Source organism: Protopterus annectens, chromosome 8.part1, assembly GCF_019279795.1.
Source record: "Protopterus annectens isolate FY-2018-M chromosome 8.part1, PAN1.0, whole genome shotgun sequence".
NCBI lineage: Eukaryota > Metazoa > Chordata > Ceratodontiformes > Protopteridae > Protopterus > Protopterus annectens.
This window is the reverse complement of record NC_056742.1, coordinates 89,571,820-89,594,341: the sequence shown is the minus strand read 5'-3', so window position 1 is coordinate 89,594,341 and position 22,522 is coordinate 89,571,820. Positions and strand designations below refer to the sequence as shown.

Here is a 22,522-nt window from a genome sequence, read left to right as displayed (position 1 = left end):
AGTTCAGTCAAGAATCTAAAATCTTATGCCATTCATTATTTCAGGTAAACATTCTGAAATCTTATGGCAGACATTATTACAAATAAACATTTCAAAATCCATTACCTTTCCATGATATTTAAGACACTGGCACTGCCTGAAGCCCTCCACCCTCCCATTACACACAAAAATCAAAATAAGGTAAATTAAGTATATTTATTGTAATTATGGCAAAGTGAAGCAACAGCCCTACATACAATGTGTATATGGTACCTACTGCACATGTAATTTACGTACTGGCTACATGGCAGCATCATTAGGTGGATGGAAACAGCAGCAATTGGGTAACTACAGGGAACTTGCAGGGTACTTAACAGTGTCTGTGTGACTGTGAACAAAAGGAATTTATTAGGAGCATTTGCAAATGGCAGTAACATTGCAACACTGTAACAAGTGCCATAAACCATTTAAGAGCAAATCTGCAGGACAAGGCTTAATTCCTACAACCTTAAACTCCAGGCAAATCTAACACTATTTTTTTTTTAAAGAAAGATCTTTAGTAAATTATGATGTATGACATAGGGAACCATACATTTATATGAATGAAAACAAACCAAACCACACTGACATAACTGTAGTTGGAAACATTATACATCACTTATAATCTCTCTGAATTGTCAGTCAAACATTACATAGCTCATTCAAACCCTTCCTTCTGTTAAACTTCTTTCTCCTCTGCATGTATTGTTCCCACAATTCCCATCGTTTCCTGTGTAATTTGGTCGTATACCCTTTTCTAACTATCCATTTTCAGTTGTTTTATGTCTGTTACTATATTCACTACTTCTAGGAAAGTTGGTTTAGACTTTGATTTCCATTTTCTAGCAATTGCTTTTTTGGCAACCATAATTAGACTCAGCAGGGCCTTACTGTGTCTAGGCAATTCCAATTCTGTATCATAGCTAAAAAAAATAATTTCCTTAGTTACACCAATTTGCTCACTCAGTATCTCTGACAGAGTAGTCTGCAGGGTATCTTTAAAGTCTGCCAACTCATTACACTCCCAGAAAATATTTTCCAAGTTTCCACTTTCTTCCCCATCACTCCTCCAACATTTGCCATCTACCTGAGGAAAAATTCTTTGGAGTCTGCTTAGAGTATAAGAATACCTATGTAAACACTTCCAAGCAAAGATCCTAAATCTTTTAGATTTTGTTGTGTGTTTGTGTTATATATATATATATATATATATAAATATATATATATATATATATATATATATATTATACATATATACATACACACACAAAATCTAAGAGTATCTTGGCAACACTTAAATGTATTGCTTGTCAGTAAGTTAAAAAAAATCTGAGAATTGGATATATTTGGAGTATCTCAACATACCAAACACACATGCCAAAGTAAGATAAATGAATAAAATATAAAAAAAGTAAGAATTATGCATTTTCTATGTTTCTTTATTATCTATATTTGTTACACAATAATCACTATTAAGCAGATTTGGCCACATGATCTCATTCTTCTTAGAAGGCAGAACATGCATAACAGGAAGTAATGGATGGCAAACAGTGGGGTCCAAACTTTGCTGATAATTCGAACAAATATGGGAACATAGTGTAATGAATGTACCTTTAAAAAGTCATGGGCATCCAAGACCACAGAACAAACTAAAGTATAATCCATACCGGATCATTTGCTGTCATGAATCCAGGGCAATCTCCATTTAGTAGGCCCGGGCTCAGGTCCAGAGAAGTTGCAGTTTGAGACATAATAGATTCCAGTCTTTGGTGTTACTTCTAAGTTAAAGCAAGCCCCACCTTATACCAGTAAGCTGCCTCACCTTGAGATAAGGAAAAAATATATGTTATAAAAATTTGTAACTTTTTTCTTTATTACTAGAGCTGAAATTATGAGAAAAACATACAGAATGGTTTAAAATTTCTATTAGGCTGAAAATTAAGCACACAAAATAAATATGATCACTGCATGTATAACATGAAAAAAATATTAATACAGTATTTCACAGATAGTGTTTGGACAGATGCATATTCTAGTACTTTACAAATAGAGATGTTAGATAGATAATACAAGTTCATAGCTATTAAGTTCTCATATCATAGCCTGTTTTATTTGACAAGGGAAAGTAAGAAGAGTTTGAGCTTTATTCCCATTCCAGGTAGTTGGATTCAGTTTGTCATTACGGACACTCCAGTGCAGTATAAGGGATGGGGGTGCTGCACCTATGTGTGTGCATTCAGATGAGATGTTAAACCAAGGTCCCATGTGCCCAAGTTGGTGGTACCTGCTATACAGTGCTCTCGGATATGTCAGAGTAGGCTCAGTAACTCAAATACTGAGAACATTAAATAAGTAAATTAATTAATTAAATTAATTAATTTCTTTTAAAATTAGCTCATTGCAAGTGATCTAATCACCTTGTTTTTTTCAAAAACTGCATTTTTTTTTTCTGTGCATGTATGAGAAGAGAAAGCAAGGACTTCTAAAAGTATGGCAAACCCTGACCAAAGCAGCAGTTTGTGATGAATAAATATTTTCGCTATTATTACTGAACACTTGAATCTCTTGCAATTGGTTGGTTACTGCAATATGCCTATGTGGTGCTACTCATTTGTATCGCTGTCTTTTTACAGCATCATAAGAGTAAATGCACTGTAACTGATGTTTGGAGATAGTTGCAAAATGTACCATGTAGTTTGAACAATAATTTTGTTTAATATAATTATTTGCAGTGATAGCCTCGTAGAGAATGTGCACCATAGCAATTTAACAGCACTATGGTAGGATATGGGAAGTGGAGTTTCCTTGGACAATGAGAAAGGAAGGAGGCCTCTGTACAACACTACTTATTAGAGGAGGTAAAATGGCACTAGATGATGCACGCATGTGATTATGCATGGATGGTGGTGGTAGGAGGCTGCTACACAGAGACACACTCCATGAATTTTACCCTGTACAGATGTCACTCCAATTAATTATTCTAATATATCAGATACTGAAAATTGTTATTCATGTTGTCAGTTTTCTTTTATTTTTTATTTAAATTGGATAAGAATCCACTAATTACTTTGAGTTGCAATAGTATAACTATCAAAATGCTCTGATCATTAGTAAAATAAATAGCCTTAGAAAAAAAAATAATTAAGCAATGTTTTACAATAACTCCACACGACATAACAGCACAAATCAGCAAAAAGTGAAAAAACAGCTTTGAACCAAAGACAGGTACTGGAAAACCTACCTTTAATGTAACGAACAATGTAAAAACACAGCAAAATCCACTAGTTAAGCACTTTCATCCCAAATCTTAGAGGGACTTCATCAGAACTGAATGTTACATAAAAAACATACATTATAAAGCATTTTGCTAATTACTTAACAGCACTCAGTTATGTCAATGAAAACCTCCAATTAAAAGGGCACACCAAAAAGGAAAACTATGCATTAGTCATATTCTGTTGGTGGTGGTCTGTTGTAAATGTCTAGAAATTCATTTTTTTGTTAGTGTGTACAATAACTTAAAGTAGTCAGATAATGTCTAAGATATGCTATTGATAAATGGGGATGATGTATTTAAAGAGAAGATGAAGGAGAGAGAGGTAGACATCACATAGAATGTGATAGGAATGGGTAAACAACTGTTTACAGGACCCTTTGAAACTATGCCAGCTAATATTAAATAAATCAGAAGTGTAGCTCTTAACAGGTTGTCTGGTTTGCATTACATTGCTGAGAAAATGTAATATCAGTAGTTAACACTTGTGCAGTAAACTGTTTTTATATTATACAGACCAAAGGGAAAGCACTAAATAGGGTATTTGCTCTGACTTTAATGCTTTTGAATTTATTCTGCCCACTAAGACTTTTTTTTTTTGTTAATTAGTAGTCATACTATATAATTGTGAATGCAGAGTACTTGATACAAATTATTATAGTATTTTTGGCTACAAGATAAAATAACGCAATCATGGAGTTAAGTTGCAGTATTGATCATATATTTAGAGCCGTCTCATTCTGTACATAATGTGGCTATTCTGCACACTATGGTGAGACAGCAAAGATAAAGTCAAAATAAACTTTGTCGATCAGATATACACTGCAGTGCAAACTGAATGAAATTACATTGCTCTGGTCCCCATGCAAGACATAGCAATGATCACACACAGTCTGAATGACAGTAAAATTAATGCATATACAGTAATAATTAAAATATTAACACAATAAATTACAATTGGACAGGAAGACAGACAATATTATACTAGTAGGCTATAACATGGCTATAGTTAAGTGTAGACAAACAATTGCATAAAGACAGTAACTACCGACTGCTGCAAAAATACAGTTTAATAGCCACAGTAGGAAAAGAGCTGCACAAAACGATATGGGGTTGCTCCTGGTCTTGCTACTGCCTGCAGACATATGTTGTATTCCTATTGGTACACATCTATTTCCCATTATATATATATATATATATATATATATATATATATATATATATATATATATATATATATATATATATATATATATGCATGTGCGTGTATGTATGTATTTTATTAGTATTTAAAATGTTTGCTGGCATGGCTTTCCAATGTGTACCACAAATCTGAATGACATTTTCATTGCAGGAGGATTTACTTATAATAGCGCTCTGTCACAATGAAGCTATATAATTTAGAAATATGCTCACTACAAGGAAATAATGAAGGGAGGCCTTGGGAATCTTAAGCAAAACCTGGGTGTAGGCAGAGCAGTAGAAGACTGCATGTTCACACCAGCCTGCCTATTTCATTGTTTACCAAACATGATTCTAATCCTAGTTAGCCAAGTAATATTATGTCTGGGGTCAGCATAGTGAAACTCATTTCTGTTAAGTCTAAGTAAATAAAACACAGCCTTCATATCAAATATAACAGGCAACCATCTGCTTAATCAAGCCACAAGAAACCTGTTAACAAGGTTAAATGTATAGGAGAATATGAAACTTGGTGAACTGTGTAATAGGCAAACAAAAGAACAGTATTCTGCAATAAGCTCTATTCTGCTACAAACTATTGGGGGCAAGGTGATGGGCGATGGGAAATGTTTTGGTGAACTTTGTAATGAAAAAGCAACATGCTGTTCTGTGATACCCAGATGTGGAGAGTAGGTCACATCCAACACATTGATGTAGTAGGAATGCAAACTAAATCTACTGCACACTGTTGTATGTTATGTGCGAAAAGAGATCTCTGCTATGCACAATTAGACAGTGGAATAGAAACTCTGTCTGAAACCCTCTCAACAGGAAAGCAAAAATGCTATTCTATGACACCCAACTAGGAGCCGATTGAGGAATGGGCAACTTATTTGGTACTCTGCAAATAAACTATACACTATTCTGGAATACCAAATTGTGGGCTTTATGTAAATGTTGTTGTTGTGTCTTTTGGCTTTTCCCGGTTAGGGGTCGCCACAGCAGAACTCCGGTCTGCTAATGATTGGTAGTTGATTTTTACGTGCCGAGTTACCAGCCCTGAGGCACAACCTTCAATGAAGGTACGCCCATTCATGCATGTCTCCACGCAGAAGACGCTCTAGCTGAGAATCGAACCGGACAGCGTCTTACTGTGAGGCGACAACGCTACTGCAGCACCACCACCGCGGGTGGGCTTTATGTAAATAAAGTAAAAAATCTTTTTAAATCTACTGCACTAATTGCAAAATGTACTTCTTATCTCATGTTTTCACACAAGAAAGTGAAAGTAGCACTGTTATACACAACAACGCACATGGAGATGGGAAGTCTGGATCAGTTATACCTCCTGCAAAAAAAAAAAAAAAAATTACAGAAACAATGGCTAATCTTACTAGTTTAACTTACTATTCAGTAGAATTGTAAGCAAGACTTGTATGATTGGGCTGATTTTCATGGAACCACAGAACATCACCCACTCGCAGGTATGGAAAGTACAACGGCTCAAACTAGCTCCAATACTCCAAAAACAAAGCCAGCACAATGAGGTGATTGTAAAACATTTTAATAAAAAACTGTTCAAATCATCACTAGGGGCATTGAAAGTCCCTGTAAATGCACAAATTATACAAAATATGCAGCAAACCAGTTTTGGCTGACCTAGCCTTCCTCAGTGCAACAAAGTTAATAAATGAATACAAAATCTAAGCTCTATATAAAGACAGCTCAATTATGGAATTAAATATAATTGAAAATTTACAAATGCTCATTCAGACCAGGGCTAAACAGCCTGCCTAGTTTAATTATCCATTTCTTCTCCTTGGAATTTAGTATGGAGTGCCATCCCCCTTTACAGTTCCTATCCCCACCAATGTTGTCAATAATAGTGAAATGAAAAGAAGCTGTTGGATGCTTCAAAGTGTGTTTACATAAAGTATTGGTCAATTTGTGGTTCCTGACATAACTCGTGTGCTCAAAAATTCTAATTCTCAATGGCCTAGAAGTTTTCCCCACATAGAATGCCGAGCATGAGCAAGAAGCCAGGTAAACAATCCAGTCTGAACCACAGTTCGCCAAAAACTTGATGTCAAATACCCGTGCTGTATTTTTACTGGTAAATTGTTTGGTCTTAAATACTCTGGGGCAATGGTACAATGCCCACAAGGATAAGATCCCATTAATCTCTCCCCAGTCATAGTACTTTTCCAAACTCTATTGGTAGATCTGTAGGAATGTTTATAACGGCTTAAATGGGAACCTAAAGTTTGTCCCCTACGAAATGAAAAGTGGCATTTGTCCCCAATTATTGAAGTAAGTCTGTTGTCCACTAACAATATATTCCAGTGTTTGTTTATAATATTCATGAGTCCACCAGTGTTCCGACTGTTAAGTGGTGACCATTCTTAACACATTTTGGCCCTCTGTTGTTTTTGGTTTGTATTGTAATAATTGTTCCCTTGCTTGTGTACTTGCCCACGTACTGGCCATGGTGATGTTACCTGATCTATACCCTCTAGTACGAAATCTGCCAACAAGATCTTCCTTATATTTATTAAATGCATCATCCTCTGAACATACACGTCTGACCCTCAGAAACTGTTGATTTAGGAATGTTCCAAATCACATGTTGTGGGTGGAGGCTAGTGTCATGCAATAAGGAATTATATTGTGGATATTTCCTATAAATTTCAGTTCTTAGAGTGTTATCAACATTCCTTGTTATAGTTACATTCAGGAATGCGATTTCTTGGGGATGAAAATTCAACTTGAACTCAATACCAGATGTGAAAGGCTGAGGAAGCCTCAGGTAAAAAAAAAAAAAAAAGATGAAAGAAGGGAGCAAGAATGATCTGCACATTGTATCATTGGTTAAGATCTCCCAGCTACAGGGCTACTTCAGTGGTGTAGAGGGATAAAACCCTGACTATGGCTCAGCTAACCCAATGTCGATTAATGTTTCGGTGACTGATGCAGCAGCATGGAAGGGAGGACTGTGTCCATTTCAGGTGGGAGGATGCTCATAGATATGCTTCCCTAAGGGATCACTCAAAGAGATGAGTGTTCTCAGATGTAAAAACGAGCATGGTGGATGGGGTAAGGGAAGTGGGTAGGTCATTAAAAAAAAAAAAAAAAAAGCCTGGACAGAAGTACAGACAAACCAAGCCCCCAGGATATCCTCAGGATCCATGACCAGCCCAAACAGAAAAAAACACAGTAAGTTTGGGAGAGGATCATAGGAAGTTATTAGGCAAATGACCCTGGAGACCTTACAAGCTTAGCCAAGTTCTTACCCTTATTTCCATGATCACCACCTATTACCCCTGTCCAAGAGGGACACAGGTGGAACCCCGGCGGTGAATTTATGGTCACCCATTCAATCGTCCAGATTGCATTTGAAGAGGGCCAATGAGGTGCTCTGTTTGACATGAAGTGGGAGTCTGTTCCAAAGATGTGGTAACCTCTGGGAGACAAATCTGTCCCTCCAGCAGGTTTTATTAATGTCACATACCAGGTTAAGGTCTTTAGAGTGAGTAACTCGCGTACCATTTGACTTTCAGATATGAAGTATTTCCAATAATGCATGGTCAGAGATTGTCTTATATGCAAGGCATAGATCACCTTGGAGTAGTCTGTATGAAACGGAATAAAGTGACAGTGATTTCAGATGGTGAAGACCTTGAATTTTCCTTGTCAGGAACCTTTGTGGTTTCTCCAATTGCTACAGGTACTTAGAAAGATACATGCCAAAAGGGACATTGCACTCAATTATTGGCCTGATGAGGGAAGAGTACAGGGAGGTTATAACTTCTTTTTTCTATAGGCAATGTCCTTACTTATGAGATGAGCAATATAAAATGCTCTTCTTACCACTGTGGAGACATGGTGATCAAAGGTAAGGTTGCCCTCAACCTGTGTGTCCAGGTCTCTCACCACTGAGTGCGTACTTCAGGTGTTGCTACTGATGGGGTAGTTAGCAGGAACATCGCTTTTACTGAATGGAATGATAATACATTTTTTGCATGGAGTTTAATGCCATGACTTTGGCACCAATCATTTGTTTGTGCAAGACCCTCTTGTAGGATGCTGGCATCCTTTGGAGATTCTATGACCGCGCACAATTTGCAATAGTCAGCAAACTTTGTCAGCCATAGATCTTTAGTTTTTGCTTGTATTTCAGAGAAATAGATTCCAAACAGTAGAGGTCCCAGGACTGATCCCTGAGGAACACCACTGGTTATAGGTCTGCTGTTGGAGATAGAACTTTTATAGTCATAGTTGAGGGAGTTTGTCAATGATGGCTGAATCAGTGTCAAATACCTTGGCTAAGTCCAGGTAGGCTGTATACACATTTTTCCCCTCTTCCATGGCCTTGGTGACTGTCTCGAAGAAGTCCACCAGGTTTAACAGGCATGATCTCCCTTTGACAAATCCAAACTGAGTAGGGTCAAGTGTTTGGAGATTACCTATATTTTTGTTGATAATGTCCAATGATGATTCACTCCACAGCCTTGCAGATAAGGTTAGTCAGGCTAATAGGTCTATAGTTCCCAGATCAGTGAAGCACCACCTTTGTGCAAGGCAATATTGATGGTTGTTTTCAGCTGGTACGAAGCCGGTGCTTAGACTATGATTGAAAAGAGTACCCAATGATGTTGCTAATTCATGCTGGAGCCCATGTAGAATGCAGCCTGGGATGTTATCAGGTCCCACAGATGCTGTGATTTTGGCCTTAGAGAGGGCATGTATGACCTGCTCTTAAAGATACAAGGTAGGGGACAGGTGGTATGGATGTCATGGGGTACGAGTGGTGGGGACAAAGGAGTGAAGGTTTCACAGAACCTGTTGGCCAATAGGTTAGCTATGTCCACAGGCTCAGTATATGTGGTATCATTAACTTAGCAGTTATGCACAAATCTGGGCCTTTCCTTTTAGGTTACGATTTACCTATGAAGTGCCTTGTAGTTGTCCTTTGTTGAGGAAGCTAATTTGGACTCATAGTTTGCTTTGGAGGACTTCACAAGAAGTCTTATTTGATTGTTTAAGCTGAGGAGGGAGCGTTTCCAGTTTAGGAGGGCTTGCTCCCCTCAATGTTAGATAGCAATTTCTTCCTTATTATTATAAAGCCTGTTAATGGCAGTTGTCCACCAGGCAGGTTTGCTATTCCCTGAGGAGCTTGTTTTGGTCCCATCAGGTATGGTTGGAGTCAATGCAGTTATACAGGTGTTTTTATAAAGCATTGGTGTAGAGCTCAACATAGTTGTCAGCTCTGAGGGAGGAAGAGCATTGAAGCTATTTATACCATCCAGAATGAAGATTGTATCTGCTTTGGAAAGGTTTTTTAGTTTAGTTGCTGCTGGGGGTGGGTGGTTAGGTGTGATATTTACTTTGAATGAGACTGATTTTTGGTCAGATCTCATCTGGGAGGACCTCACAGTGGGGGTGCTACAGTGGTCCACCATATTAGTGAGCACTAGATTCAGGATGTTGGCACCCCTTGTGGGGGTGTCAACAGTCTGATCCAGGGCATTGGAGTTAAAAGTCAAGGAACCTTTGGGCAAATGAGTTTGAGCATGAGTAATTTACCCAGTCAATGGTTGGGTAGTTAAAGTCGACCAAAACCATGGTGCTTGGATGCATCTTGATAGACTCAAGTAGATCCAAATAGGCACAGTAGGTGTCCTTATTCATGGAGGGGGTCCTGTAGTTGGCAATAACTTGAGTAGGTGTCCTACCAACAGTGAATTGCACCTGAAGTGCCTCCAGGGAGTCATATTGTTTAACCAATCTGGAGGTGTATTTATCTTTAATGAATATTGATACTGCCTCCTTTAGTTTTCACGCCTTCAATTTGAGGTCTGAACATGTGGAAGGAGGTGTAACTCAGTATGGCTGGGGTGCTGTGCACAGCCTTAAACCAGGTCTCTGTGACTGCACAAATGTCTGCATCTTCCAAGGTGAGGACAGCTTTCAGTAAATGCAGTTTCATGATGAGACTCCTAGTATATAGTAGCATAACCTTGAGGTTGTTTTTAGGTGGAGTTTTTACATTGAGAATGTTGTTCTTGATACACTGCCTAAACAGGCACTATGAGGTAGCATGAGCCTTAGCCAGTAGCCAAAATCCCAGGGGTGACAGATGAAGACCATCTCTGGCAAAGCATCGAGGTCTGTTGATCATGTCATTCCAGGCTGACAGATAGTGGATCCCCTTAGAATGACACCAGAAGCTAAGCCAATTATTGAAGTCAATCATTTTCTGTTTGTATTGAGGCATCATCCTAGGTGAAGGTAAAATGTTGCTTAAGGCTAGGGACATACCTGCCTGAGAGAGACAGTCCAAGAACTTAGTCACATCTCTCTTCATATAGCTCAGAGAGAGACATCTCAAGTCGTTGAGACCAACATGGACTATGATGGAGTCATAACAGTACCTGTTGTTGAGACTTGAGTGCATGTGTGATATGGAATATCCTGGCACCTGACAAACAGCTGACTGTGACCTTTTTCTTATCCAGCCTGGTGAGAGTGACATCAGTGTGTCTTATGATGGAATCACCTATGACTAAAATGTTTGATTTTGTGTTTTGCCTTAAGGGTATGGCAGGTGAGAGACTGGTGTGTGAGCTATTATGTGCAATGTGTTCTGCAATATATTTATTATGTATAGCATGCATCTGTTTGTGCTTTGGAGGTCTCTGGTGTTTAGGTATGTTTCTGTTGAGGACCTCTACATATGTAGGTATGTGTGATGTAGATTCAGGTGGAGTAGGAGGTGAGGTGTGCATGCTGACAACCCACTCATTGTCATATGTACTGACTGGTGTGAGTCAAGGTTCTTAATCTCTCACACGTTGTGTTTGTGTGGACTAGGAGTAAAGGGTTGTTGATGAACATGAGACAGTTACTGCATTGCCTCAGGATGCCCAATGCCCATGTCAACCAAGCTGGCTGGAGATTGGGTACTGAGGGCTGGGAAAAAACTGAGAGAATCCACATGGACAAAAAAAAAAAAAAAAAAAAAAAAAAACACCATCTCCAGCCATAGCTGGTGTTAAGTGCTCACTTTCTCAGGTTTTCTCCACAAAACATGGTAGCTGATGGCAGTACCCCTGCCCTTTTGTCTGGTTAGGTAATGCCTTAAAAGGGTCAAGGGCAGGCCAGTTCACTTACCTACTTAACAAATGAATAAAGGTGTTATGTCACCTCCACTAAACTTGCAATTATGCAGAGTAAACCACTTACCTCAGTGATGAATATTTATGAAGTTTCATGCAAATGCAGCAAGACTATTTACCATTGAATATGCTTTTATTTTTCCTGTTGGATCACATGTTGGAAGTCTAAACTGGATTTTATGCTGGGATGCTGGAAATCCAGATAAGACAGATGAGCAGTAGAAATTTGTTATATTTGTAGTTGGTATTCGTAGGAAAATATTTATTCAGTAATGCATATGCTTGGAAAAAAGAGGCTGTGAACACAGCTTGCAAAAACTATAGCAAGACATTCAGCAATATAATAGAATGAGGGTGGTAACATAAGTAAAAAGGCAACATTTAAAATCTCTGGACTGACATTGCAGAGTCCAAGGTCTGGTGACTGAAAATTTGGATCAAGACAGACATTGAGATTATTACCTTTTTCTCTGACATACACACACACACACAAGCTCTGAAGTGTTTGTGGGGCTTGTTTTCCTGCCCCCCCCCCCAAAAAAAAATAAATAATATTAATAGTTTAAAGAAGATGAGAAACATTTGACATTTGCACCTCTGTATTTTTGGCCTTGTTGGTCGATGTTTCAGGACTTAGCAACGTGAGTCTTGAGACTTCAGTTGGGAACCAGGTAAATAAGGGCTAGGTAACATGATGCAGATTATCAAAGTGAAAGTAGTCGACTCAGATAAAAGAATGGTGATAAGTGATGGATTAGGCAAAAGGATCAGTCCTTTTCAATACCTATGCATATATTATTGGTCATTGCAGATAGACTGGAATGAAAAATTGATGTCAACAATACAAAGTTAAACTGGTATGATAAACACAAAGGTATAGAACAGATGCAAATTGATTTGGCAGATTTGAAGAAATGATTCAATGCAACAGATTAAATCTGCATATATATATATATATATATATATATATATATATATATATATATATATATTATATATATAAAAACAAACAAAAAAAGGAAAACAAGAAAGCAGTGTATAACTGGAGAAAATCACTAGCAACATCAAATGAGAAAAGGAACATGGAGTAGTCCTATATCATTCCTAAAAGGCAATCAAGCAATACAAGAGGGGAGCAAAGAAAGCTAGGAGAATGTTGACATGCACTCTGAGGGGCATCGGTGAAATCACCAAAGCAAACATGACAATATGCCTCAATATAGATAACTGTATGTGCAGTTCTAGACACAGAATATTTATAAAGACAGAAAGCAGAGTTACTTCAGGGGAGAACAGCAAGAAGTGGTGTGCATCACACACCACACAGAACTAGAAGTGTGTGAGAGAGACAGAGAGCGAGAGATACATACACATTTATATAAATTTTTTTCGCACACACACACACTTTATATAGCTGTAGCTAGAGGCTTATGTTTTTACTGAATCTCAGCTTATCAAAACCTGGAGGGGAGGGGGACCAGAACAAATGTTTCTGTACAGTGTAAAATGATTTTTGATCACTGCTATGAGTTTTCTTAAAGATGCATAGTTAATGTTATAGTTTGCTTTATCACAGTGTGCTGTATTGTGTGTTTTGATAAAAAGACACATTATATACAATTTGAATCACAAAGCTATAATTTTATATATATATATATATGAGAGAGAGAGAGAGAGAGAGAGAGATTTCCATTGAAATGAATTAGTTGATCCTACAGGTAAAAACAATGATCGAAACCTAATTCTTGAAAATCAAAACATCAATTCACAAAGGATAAAACAACCAAACATGTTTTTGCAGGTGGGCGAGCCTCCCTGCTAATTTTATATACCAAATCCAAGACTGCACTGCAGTGGGAAAAGGGAATATTCCCACATCCGCACTGTACTGCAGTCTTGTACTGGCCTTCCCTCCCACTGTAGTGCAATATAAGGATACCATAAGCACTCACTCCCATCCTCCAAAAGAGCTTGTCTAACAAATAGGTCCTTGAATGAATCCAGGTCACTTGGGTTGTAAAATGGATTTCAGGTTGCTGAAACGGTTCATCACCTAACCTGCTGCTACAACATGTAGCTTGAGTACAGGATAGTCTAGAATTTCCTGGGTGGAGATGGGCAAAGATTATCATTATTTACTTCTGTTAAAGTGTATGTCTCTTAAGGCTTAGGGCTGATTTTTGGAAGCCTGCTTCTTAAGAGCATTCCGAAGATGGTTTAAAAAGTGGTAGTAATCAACAGACAACAAAGTAACAATGCCACTGTAAACTAAATTAAATATGATATACATTATACAAAAACATCTGAGGTTATTAAAACCCTTGCACAAAATTAAATTTTTCATAGGTGGCCAAGAAAATGTCAGCATATGAGGACTACTGCTGACTCATGGCAGTAACCTGCACTTCTTATTGGTTATGCCTTTGTTGTGTCTTTTGGCTTTTCCCGTTTAGGGGTCGCCACAGCGGAACTCTGGTCCTCTAATGATTGGCAGTAGATTTTTACGTGCCGAGTTGCCAGCTTTGATGCACAACCTTCAATGAAGGTACGCCCATTCACGCATGTCTCCACACAGAAGACGCTCTAACGGAGAATCGAACAGGACAACGTCTTACTGTGAGGCGACAATGCTACCGCAGCACCACCATCGCAATTGGTTATGCCTTTATGTCCATTAATTCCAAATAAACCACACTACACGAAGTGTCAAATGGTGAATAAAACAGTCATACTGCTGACTTCCAAGATGGCTACACACTGAACAGCCTAATTTCAGCTCTCACATTATGGAAAAGGAAACTGAGAAATAAGATGTATTGATTCTGCCAGCTTACATAAAATCAGTTAGTGACTAGTAAGTATACTGCCTGGATGCCAGCAAAAATAAATTTAGAGAACCTGAAAGAAATCAAATAGAAAAGGTGAAGAGAAAATGCTGATTGGGCAGAATCCTGCAGCTGTTCAGAAAAAAGCAGTTCAAGCTCCAGCTTTGGTGCAAGACAGTTTCGAGTAATCTACAGGAAAAAAAAAGTCAAACGTGCACAGAGTTGATAAAAGAAACACTGAAGGAGTATATAAACTCAAACAAAAGGTTAGAAAAAAAATGGAAGAAGCTCTAAACAGATATTCAGATGAGTTTGCCCATCCAGCCACAACTCCTTTTCCCCCATTTTTGCACATTGCGTTGGGGTGTCACTTCAAAATGAATGATCATCTAGAGCCAGGGTTTACACCACTGGATGGCTAGCTCTGCCTTGGTAGTTCAAATGTTTGTCCAACAAAAAAATTAACCATGAAGCAAAAGGGCTCCGCTTCTCATTCCCCTGATAATAAAGCACGTGGAGAGATTTTGCCAGTGAAATCTTTTGCACTGTTCCAAAGGAAAATGCTCAAGAGAAAGAGAAAAACACAGAAGCTGACCAGAAGAATTAAGAGTACCATGGAATTGAACTTGAATCTGGAGTTGGGAAATGGAGATGAAAAGGAAAAAGATCAGCAACATTGAAATTAGTGAATAAATGTGAGACTGCAAAGCATCAATCACATTTTTGAAATAAGACGGTATAAAGAATAAGTGGATAGAGGGTACTTTTGTTGACTTTGTTAAACTTGTGAGGGACTGGAAGGCATTGGTCTCACTCCATGTCAATATTTGAAAGGACTCGAGGGAAGGGGAATGAGGAGGAGGAAAACGGTAACTCATAAGCTCATAGGTGTTTACTAGGCTAATGACCACAAGGACCTTTTTAAGTCTAGCCATGCATCCCAAATATCTGACAAGTTCTGATACCCTTGATAAGTGTAAGCATGTGCCTGGGAGATGAACCATTTACAGGATACCTCTGTCCACTAGAGACATAGGTGACAAACCGGGGATGAATTTCCGGTTTCCCATCCAATTGAACTCTGATTCACATGGATGTGAAGCCCTGTTCCATAGATGGCGTAGTCTCTGGGATACATAATTATCTCTCCAGCAGGTCCTATTTATATCACAGGCAAGGTTTAAGTCTTTAGAATGGGCAACTCTGGTGCCGTTTGTTTTGTGGATATGCAGGAGGTCCATCAGAGTGGGGTCTGACAATGCCCTATATTCCTGTAACTGCAAGAAAGTTTTTTTTTATTAACTGTATTTCTATGGAAATGTGCTATAATGTGTTAAATTTATATTGTGTAAAGTATTTTCAGTTGTTCTTGCATGTGATAAAGTTCAACAGATGCCTTTTTTTCCTTCTTCCTCTTCTCTTTCTTGTTTCTTTTTTGGTATTAAGAAATGTAGGCATTACAGCAGAAAGAGAAGAAAAAGCTAGACAAAAAAACATGTTTAAGGTAATAGGCTGTAATCTTGGGTTGTTGAGATGGGGATGGGGTGTAAAAGTCCATAGGTAATAATGATATGTGTAGAACTGATAGTCTTACTTTTGCATAGGTGACTGTCTGGATTAAGACCCTTGGCTTAATCTAATTATAGATTTTAAGAGCAAACAAATAAACATGAGAACACCAAACAAAGAAAAGTTTTCCTTCAGAAATAAATGTTTCAGCTCATCTTTCAGGCTGCACCAGAGGGCTACATTTTTCTTTCTTTTTATCTACCTTTACCATGGAAATAAGCTGATAATAGGACAATAAAAGGCAGAACATGGATTTCTTCAAGGCTAAAAGTTAATAATTTGTAAAAGGAGGCAAGTAGTTTTAACACGGGTGGGGAGATAAAGATTAAAAAAAAAAAAAGACACCAATTAGTCTAAGTAGAAGCACAGGTAATAACATGTGTCTTAAGATGGATGACCTCAATTTCTCTGTCCTTTTTCTCCCTATTTACTTTCCCAGTTATGAATAAACGAACAACAATACAGCATTTAAAATCGACTGTGTCTGTCAACTAGAACAGTACCGCACTATAATGTGGTGGTTTCACTTTCAAAAAACTTTTATCCTTCCCTGGAAAAGCTTGCTGCAGTCTCAATTCATTGATGTCATCAAGGCCAATGAATACAGGTAGTTTTCTGGCCAATTCCCTCCCAAAGTGGCATTACCACAACCCTAAAACCCACCCATGCGGTGCTCTCTGGTCCTTACCCTACCCATACAGAAAGTAAAGGCTATAACAAGAACAGTACATGAGTCAAGTCTCGAGCTGTCAATCACAGCAAGTAACAGCTAGAAGTTAGGTGTGAACGTAGTAAAATTCAGGCTTCACAAAACCCTGCAATTTAACCATTCTAAAAGAGCAGTAGTAAAAAGCACTTTGAAAGTCTGTTCTGTGGCATTTGTACATACCTGCCTGAGAGACACAGTCCAAGAACTTAGTCACATCTCTCTTCATATAGCTCAGAGAGATGCATCTCAAGTCATTGAGACCAACATGGACTATGACGGAGTCATAACAGTACCTGTTGTTGAGAGACTTGAGTGCATGTGTGATATGGAATATCCTGGCACCTGACAAACAGCTGACTGTGACCTTTTTCTTATCCAGCCTGGTGAGACTGACATCAGTGTGTCTTATGATGGAATCACCTATGACTAAAATGTTTGAGTTTGTGTTTTGCCTTAAGGGTTTGACAGGTGAGAGACTGGTGTGTGAGCTATTATGTGCAATGTGTTCTGCAATATATTTATTATGTATAGCATGCTTGTGTTTGTGCTTTGGAGGTCTCTGGTGTTTAGGTATGTTTCTGGTGAGGACCTCTATATATGTAGGTATGTGTGATGTAGATTTGGGTGGAGTACGAGGTGAGGTGTGCATGCTGGCAACCCACTCATTGTCATATGTACTGACTGATGTGTGAGAGACCATGGAGTCAAGGTTCTTAATCTCTCGCACATGTTTGTGTGGACTAAGAGTAAAGGGTTATTGATGAACATGAGACAGTTACTGCATTGCCTCAGGATGCCCAATGCCCATGTCAACCAAGCTGGCTGGAGATTGGGTACTGAGGGCTGGGAAAAAACCTGAGAGAATCCACATGGACAAAAAAAACAAAACACTATCTCCAGCCATAGCTGGTGTTAAATGCTCACTTTCTCAGGTTTTCTCCACAAAACATGGTAGCTGATGGCAGTACTCCTGCCCTTTTGTCTGGTTAGGTAATTCCTTAAAAGGGTCCAGGGCTAGCCAGTTCACTTACCTGCTTAACAAATAAATAAAGGTGTTATATGTCACCTCCACTAAACTTGCAATTATGCAGAGTAAACCACTTACCTCAGTGATTAATATTTATGAAGTTTCATGCAAATGGAGCAAGACTATTTACCATTGAATATGCTTTTATTTTTCCTGTTGGATCACATGTTGGTGGAAGTCTAAACTGGATTTTATGCTGGGATGCTGGAAATCCAGATAAGACAGATGAGCAGTAGAGATTTGTTATATTTGTAGTTGGTATTCGTAGGAAAATATTTATTCAGTAATGCATATTGCTTGGAAAAAAGAGGCTGTGAACATGGCTTGCAAAAACTATAGCAAGACATTCAGCAATATAATAGAATGAGGGTGGTAACATAAGTAAAAAGGCAACATTTAAAATCTCTGGACTGACATTGCAGAGTCAAAGATCTGGTGGCTGAAAATTTGGATCAAGACAGACATTGAGAATATTACCTTTTTCTCTGACACACACACACACACACACACACACACAAGCTCTGAAGTGTTTGTGGGGCTTGTTTTCCTACCCCCCCCCCAAAAAAAATAATATTAATAGTTTAAAGAAGATGAGCAACATTTGACATTTGCACCTCTGTATTTTTGGCCTTTTTGGTCGATGTTTCAGGACTTGGCAACGTGAGTCTTGAGACTTCAGTTGGGAACCAGGTAAATAAGGGCTAGGTAACAGGATGCAGATTATCAAGGTAAAAGCAGTCGACTCAGATAAAAGGATGGTGATAAGTGATGGATGAGGCAAAAGGATCAGTCCTTTTCAATACCTATGCATATATTATTGGTCATTGCAGATAGACTGGAATGAAAAATTGATGTCAACAACACAAAGTTAAACCGGTATGATAAACACAAAGGTATAGAACAGATGCAAATTGATTTGGCAGAAAAGCAGTGTATAGCTGGAGAAAAATCACTAGCAACATCAAATGAGGAAAGGAACATGGAGTAGTCCTATATCATTCCTAAAATGCAATCAAGCAATGCAAGAGGGGAGCAAAGAAAGCTAGAGAATGTTGACATGCACTCTGAGGAGCATCGGTGAAATCACCAAAGCAAACATGGCAATATGCCTCAATATAGATAACTGTATGTGCAGTTCTAGACACAGAATATTTATAAAGACAGAAAGCAGAGTTACTTCAGGGGAGAACAGCAAGTGGTGGTGTGTATCACACACCACACAGAACTAGAAGTGTGTGAGAGAGACAGAGAGCGAGAGATACATGCACATTTATATAATTTTATATAATTTTTTTTTATCACACACACACACACACACACACACACACACAAACACACACACACACACACTTTATATAGCTGTAGCTAGAGGCTTATGTTTTTACTGAATATCAGCTTATCAAAACCTGGAGGGGTAGGGGGACCAGAACAAATGTTTCTGTACAGTGTAAAATGATTTTTGATCACTGCTATGAGTTTTCTTAAAGATGCATAGTTAATGTTATAGTTTGCTTTATCACAGTGTGCTGTATTGTGCATTTTGATAAAAAGACATATTATATACAATCTGAATCGCAAAGCTATAATTTTATATATATATATATATATATATATATATATATATATATATATATATATAGATATATGAATGAGAGAGAGAGAGAGAAATTTCCATTGAAATGAATTAGTTGATCCTACAGGTAAAAACAATGATCGAAACCTAATTCTTGAAAATCAAAACATCAATTCACAAAGGATAAAACAAGCAAACAAACATGTTTTTGCAGGTGGGCGAGCCCCCCCCCTGCTAATTTTATATACCAAATCCAAGACTGCACTGCAGTGGGAAAAGGGAATATTCCCACATCTGCACTGTACTGCAGTCTTGTACTGGCCTTCCCTCCCACTGTAGTGCAATATAAGGATACCATAAGCACTCACTCCCATCCTCCAAAAGAGCTTGTCTAACAAATAGGTCCTTGAATGAATCCAGGTCACTTGGGTTGTAAAATGGATTTCAGGTTGATGAAACGGTACATCACCTAACCTGCTGCTACAACATGTAGCTTGAGTACAGGATAGTCTAGAATTTCCTGGGTGGAGATGGGCAAAGATGATCATTATTTACTTCTGTTAAGTGTATGTCTCAAGACTTAGGGCTGATTTTTGGAAGCCTGCTTCTTAAGAGCATTCTGAAGATGGTTTAAAAAGTGGTAGTAATCAACAGACAACAAAGTAACAATGCCACTGTAAACTAAATTAAATAAGATATACATTATACAAAAACATCTGAGGTTGTTAAAACCCTTGCACAAAATTAATTTTTCATAGGTGGCCAAGAAAATGTCAGCATATGAGGACTACTGCTGCCTCATGGCAGTAACCTGCACTTCTTATTGGTTATGCCTTTGTTGTGTCTTTCGGCTTTTCCCATTTAGGGGTCGCCACATCGGAACTCTGGTCCTCTAATGATTGGCAGTAGATTTTTATGTGCCGAGTTGCCAGCTCTGATGCACAACCTTCAATGAAGGTACACCCATTCACACATGTCTCCACACAGAAGACGCTCTAACGGAGAATCGAACAGGACAACGTCTTACTGTGAGGCGACAATGCTACCGCAGTACCACCATCACAGTTGGCTATGCCTTTATGTCCATTAATTCCAAATAAACCACACTACACGAAGTGTCAAATGGTGAATAAAACAGTCATACTGCTGACTTCCAAGATGGCTGCACACTGAACAGCTTAATTTCAGCTCTCACATTATGGAAAAGGAAACTGAGAAATAAGATGTATTGATTCTGCCAGCTTACATAAAATCAGTTAGTGACTAGTAAGTATACTGCCTGGATGCCAGCAAAAATAAATTTAGAGAACCTGAAAGAAATCAAATAGAAAAGGTGAAGAGAAAATGCTGATTGGGCAGAATCCTGCAGCTGTTCAGCAAAAAGCAGTTCAAGCTCCAGCTTTGGTGCAAGACAGTTTCGAGTAATCTACAAGAAAAAAAAAGTCAAACGTGCACAGAGTTGATAAAAAACACTGAAGGAGCATATAAACTCAAACAACAAAAGGTTAGAAAAAAATGGAAGAAGCTCTAAACAGATATTCAGATGAGCTTGCCCATCCAGCCACAACTCCTTTTCCCCCATTTTTGCACATTGCGTTGGGGTGTCACTTCAAAATTAATGATCATCTAGAGCCAGGGTTTACACCACTGGATGGCTAGCTCTGTCTTGGTAGTTCAAATGTTTGTCCAACAAAAAAATTAACCATGAAGCAAAAGGGCCCCGCTTCTCATTCCTCTGATAATAAAGCACATGGAGATATTTTGCCAGTGAAATCTTTTGCACTGTTCCAAAGGAAAATGCTCGAGAGAAAGAGAAAAACACAGAAGCTGACCAGAAGAATCAAGAGTACCATGGAATTGAATTTGAATCTGGAGTTGGGAAATGGAGATGAAAAGGAAAAAGATCAGCAACATTGAAATTAGTGAATAAATGTGAGACTGCAAAGCATCAATCACATTTTTGAAATAAGACGGTATAAAGAATAAGTGGATAGAGGGTACTTTTGTTGACTTTGTTAAACTTGTGAGGGACTGGAAGGCATTGGTCTCACTCCATGTCAATATTTGAAAGGACTCGAGGGAAGGGGAAGGAGGAGGAGGAAAACGGTAACTCATAAGCTCATAGGTGTTTACTAGGCTAATGACCACAAGGACCTTTTTAAGTCTAGCCATGCATCCCAAATATCTGACAAGTTCTGCTACCCTTGATAAGTGTAAGCATGTGCCTGGGAGATGAAACATTTACAGGATACCTCTGTCCACTAGAGACATAGGTGACAAACCGGGGATGAATTTCCGGTTTCCCATCCAATTGAACTCTGATTCACATGGATGGGAAGCCCTGTTCCATAGATGGCGTAGTCTCTGGGATACATAATTATCTCTCCAGCAGGTCCTATTTATATCACAGGCAAGGTTTAAGTCTTTAGAATGGGCAACTCTGGTGCCGTTTGTTTTGTGGATATGCAGGAGGTCCATCAGAGTGGGGTCTGACAATGCCCTATATTCCTGTAACTGCAAGAAAGTTTTTTTTTATTAACTGTATTTCTATGGAAATGTGCTATAATGTGTTAAATTTATATTGTGTAAAGTATTTTCAGTTGTTCTTGCATGTGATAAAGTTCAACAGATGCCTTTTTTTCCTTCATCCTCTTCTCTTTCTTGCTTCTTTTTTGGTATTAAGAAATGTAGGCATTACAGCAGAAAGAGAAGAAAAAGCTAGACAAAAAAACATGTTTAAGGTAATAGGCTGTAATCTTGGGTTGTTGAGATGGGGATGGGGAGTAAAAGTCCATAGGTAATAATGATATGTGTAGAACTGATAGTCTTACTTTTGCATAGGTGACTGTCTGGATTAAGACCCTTGGCTTAATCTAATTATAGATTTTAAGAGCAAACAAATAAACATGAGAACACCAAACAAAGAAAAGTTTTCCTTCAGAAATAAATGTTTCAGCTCATCTTTCAGGCTGCACCAGAGGGCTACATTTTTCTTTCTTTTTCTCTACCTTTACCATGGAAATAAGCTGATAATAGGACAATAAAAGGCAGAACATGGATTTCTTCAAGGCTAAAAGTTAATAATTTGTAAAAGGAGGCAAGTAGTTTTAACACCGGGTGGGGGGAGATAAAGATTAAAAAAAAAAAAAAAGACACCAATTAGTCTAAGT

General features: G+C 38.3%; 1 protein-coding gene across 1 annotated transcript in view; it reads right to left on the bottom strand.

The window, feature by feature from the left end:
- PABPN1L (PABPN1 like, cytoplasmic) overlaps positions 1-22,522 on the bottom strand; it is a 237,131-nt gene that overhangs the window by 202,999 nt on the left and 11,610 nt on the right. Inside the window, exon 2 of the mRNA XM_044081564.1 lies at positions 1,686-1,840. Coding sequence (XP_043937499.1) covers positions 1,686-1,769 — 84 coding nt within the window. The 5' untranslated portion in view covers positions 1,770-1,840. The remainder of the gene's footprint in view (positions 1-1,685; positions 1,841-22,522) is intronic.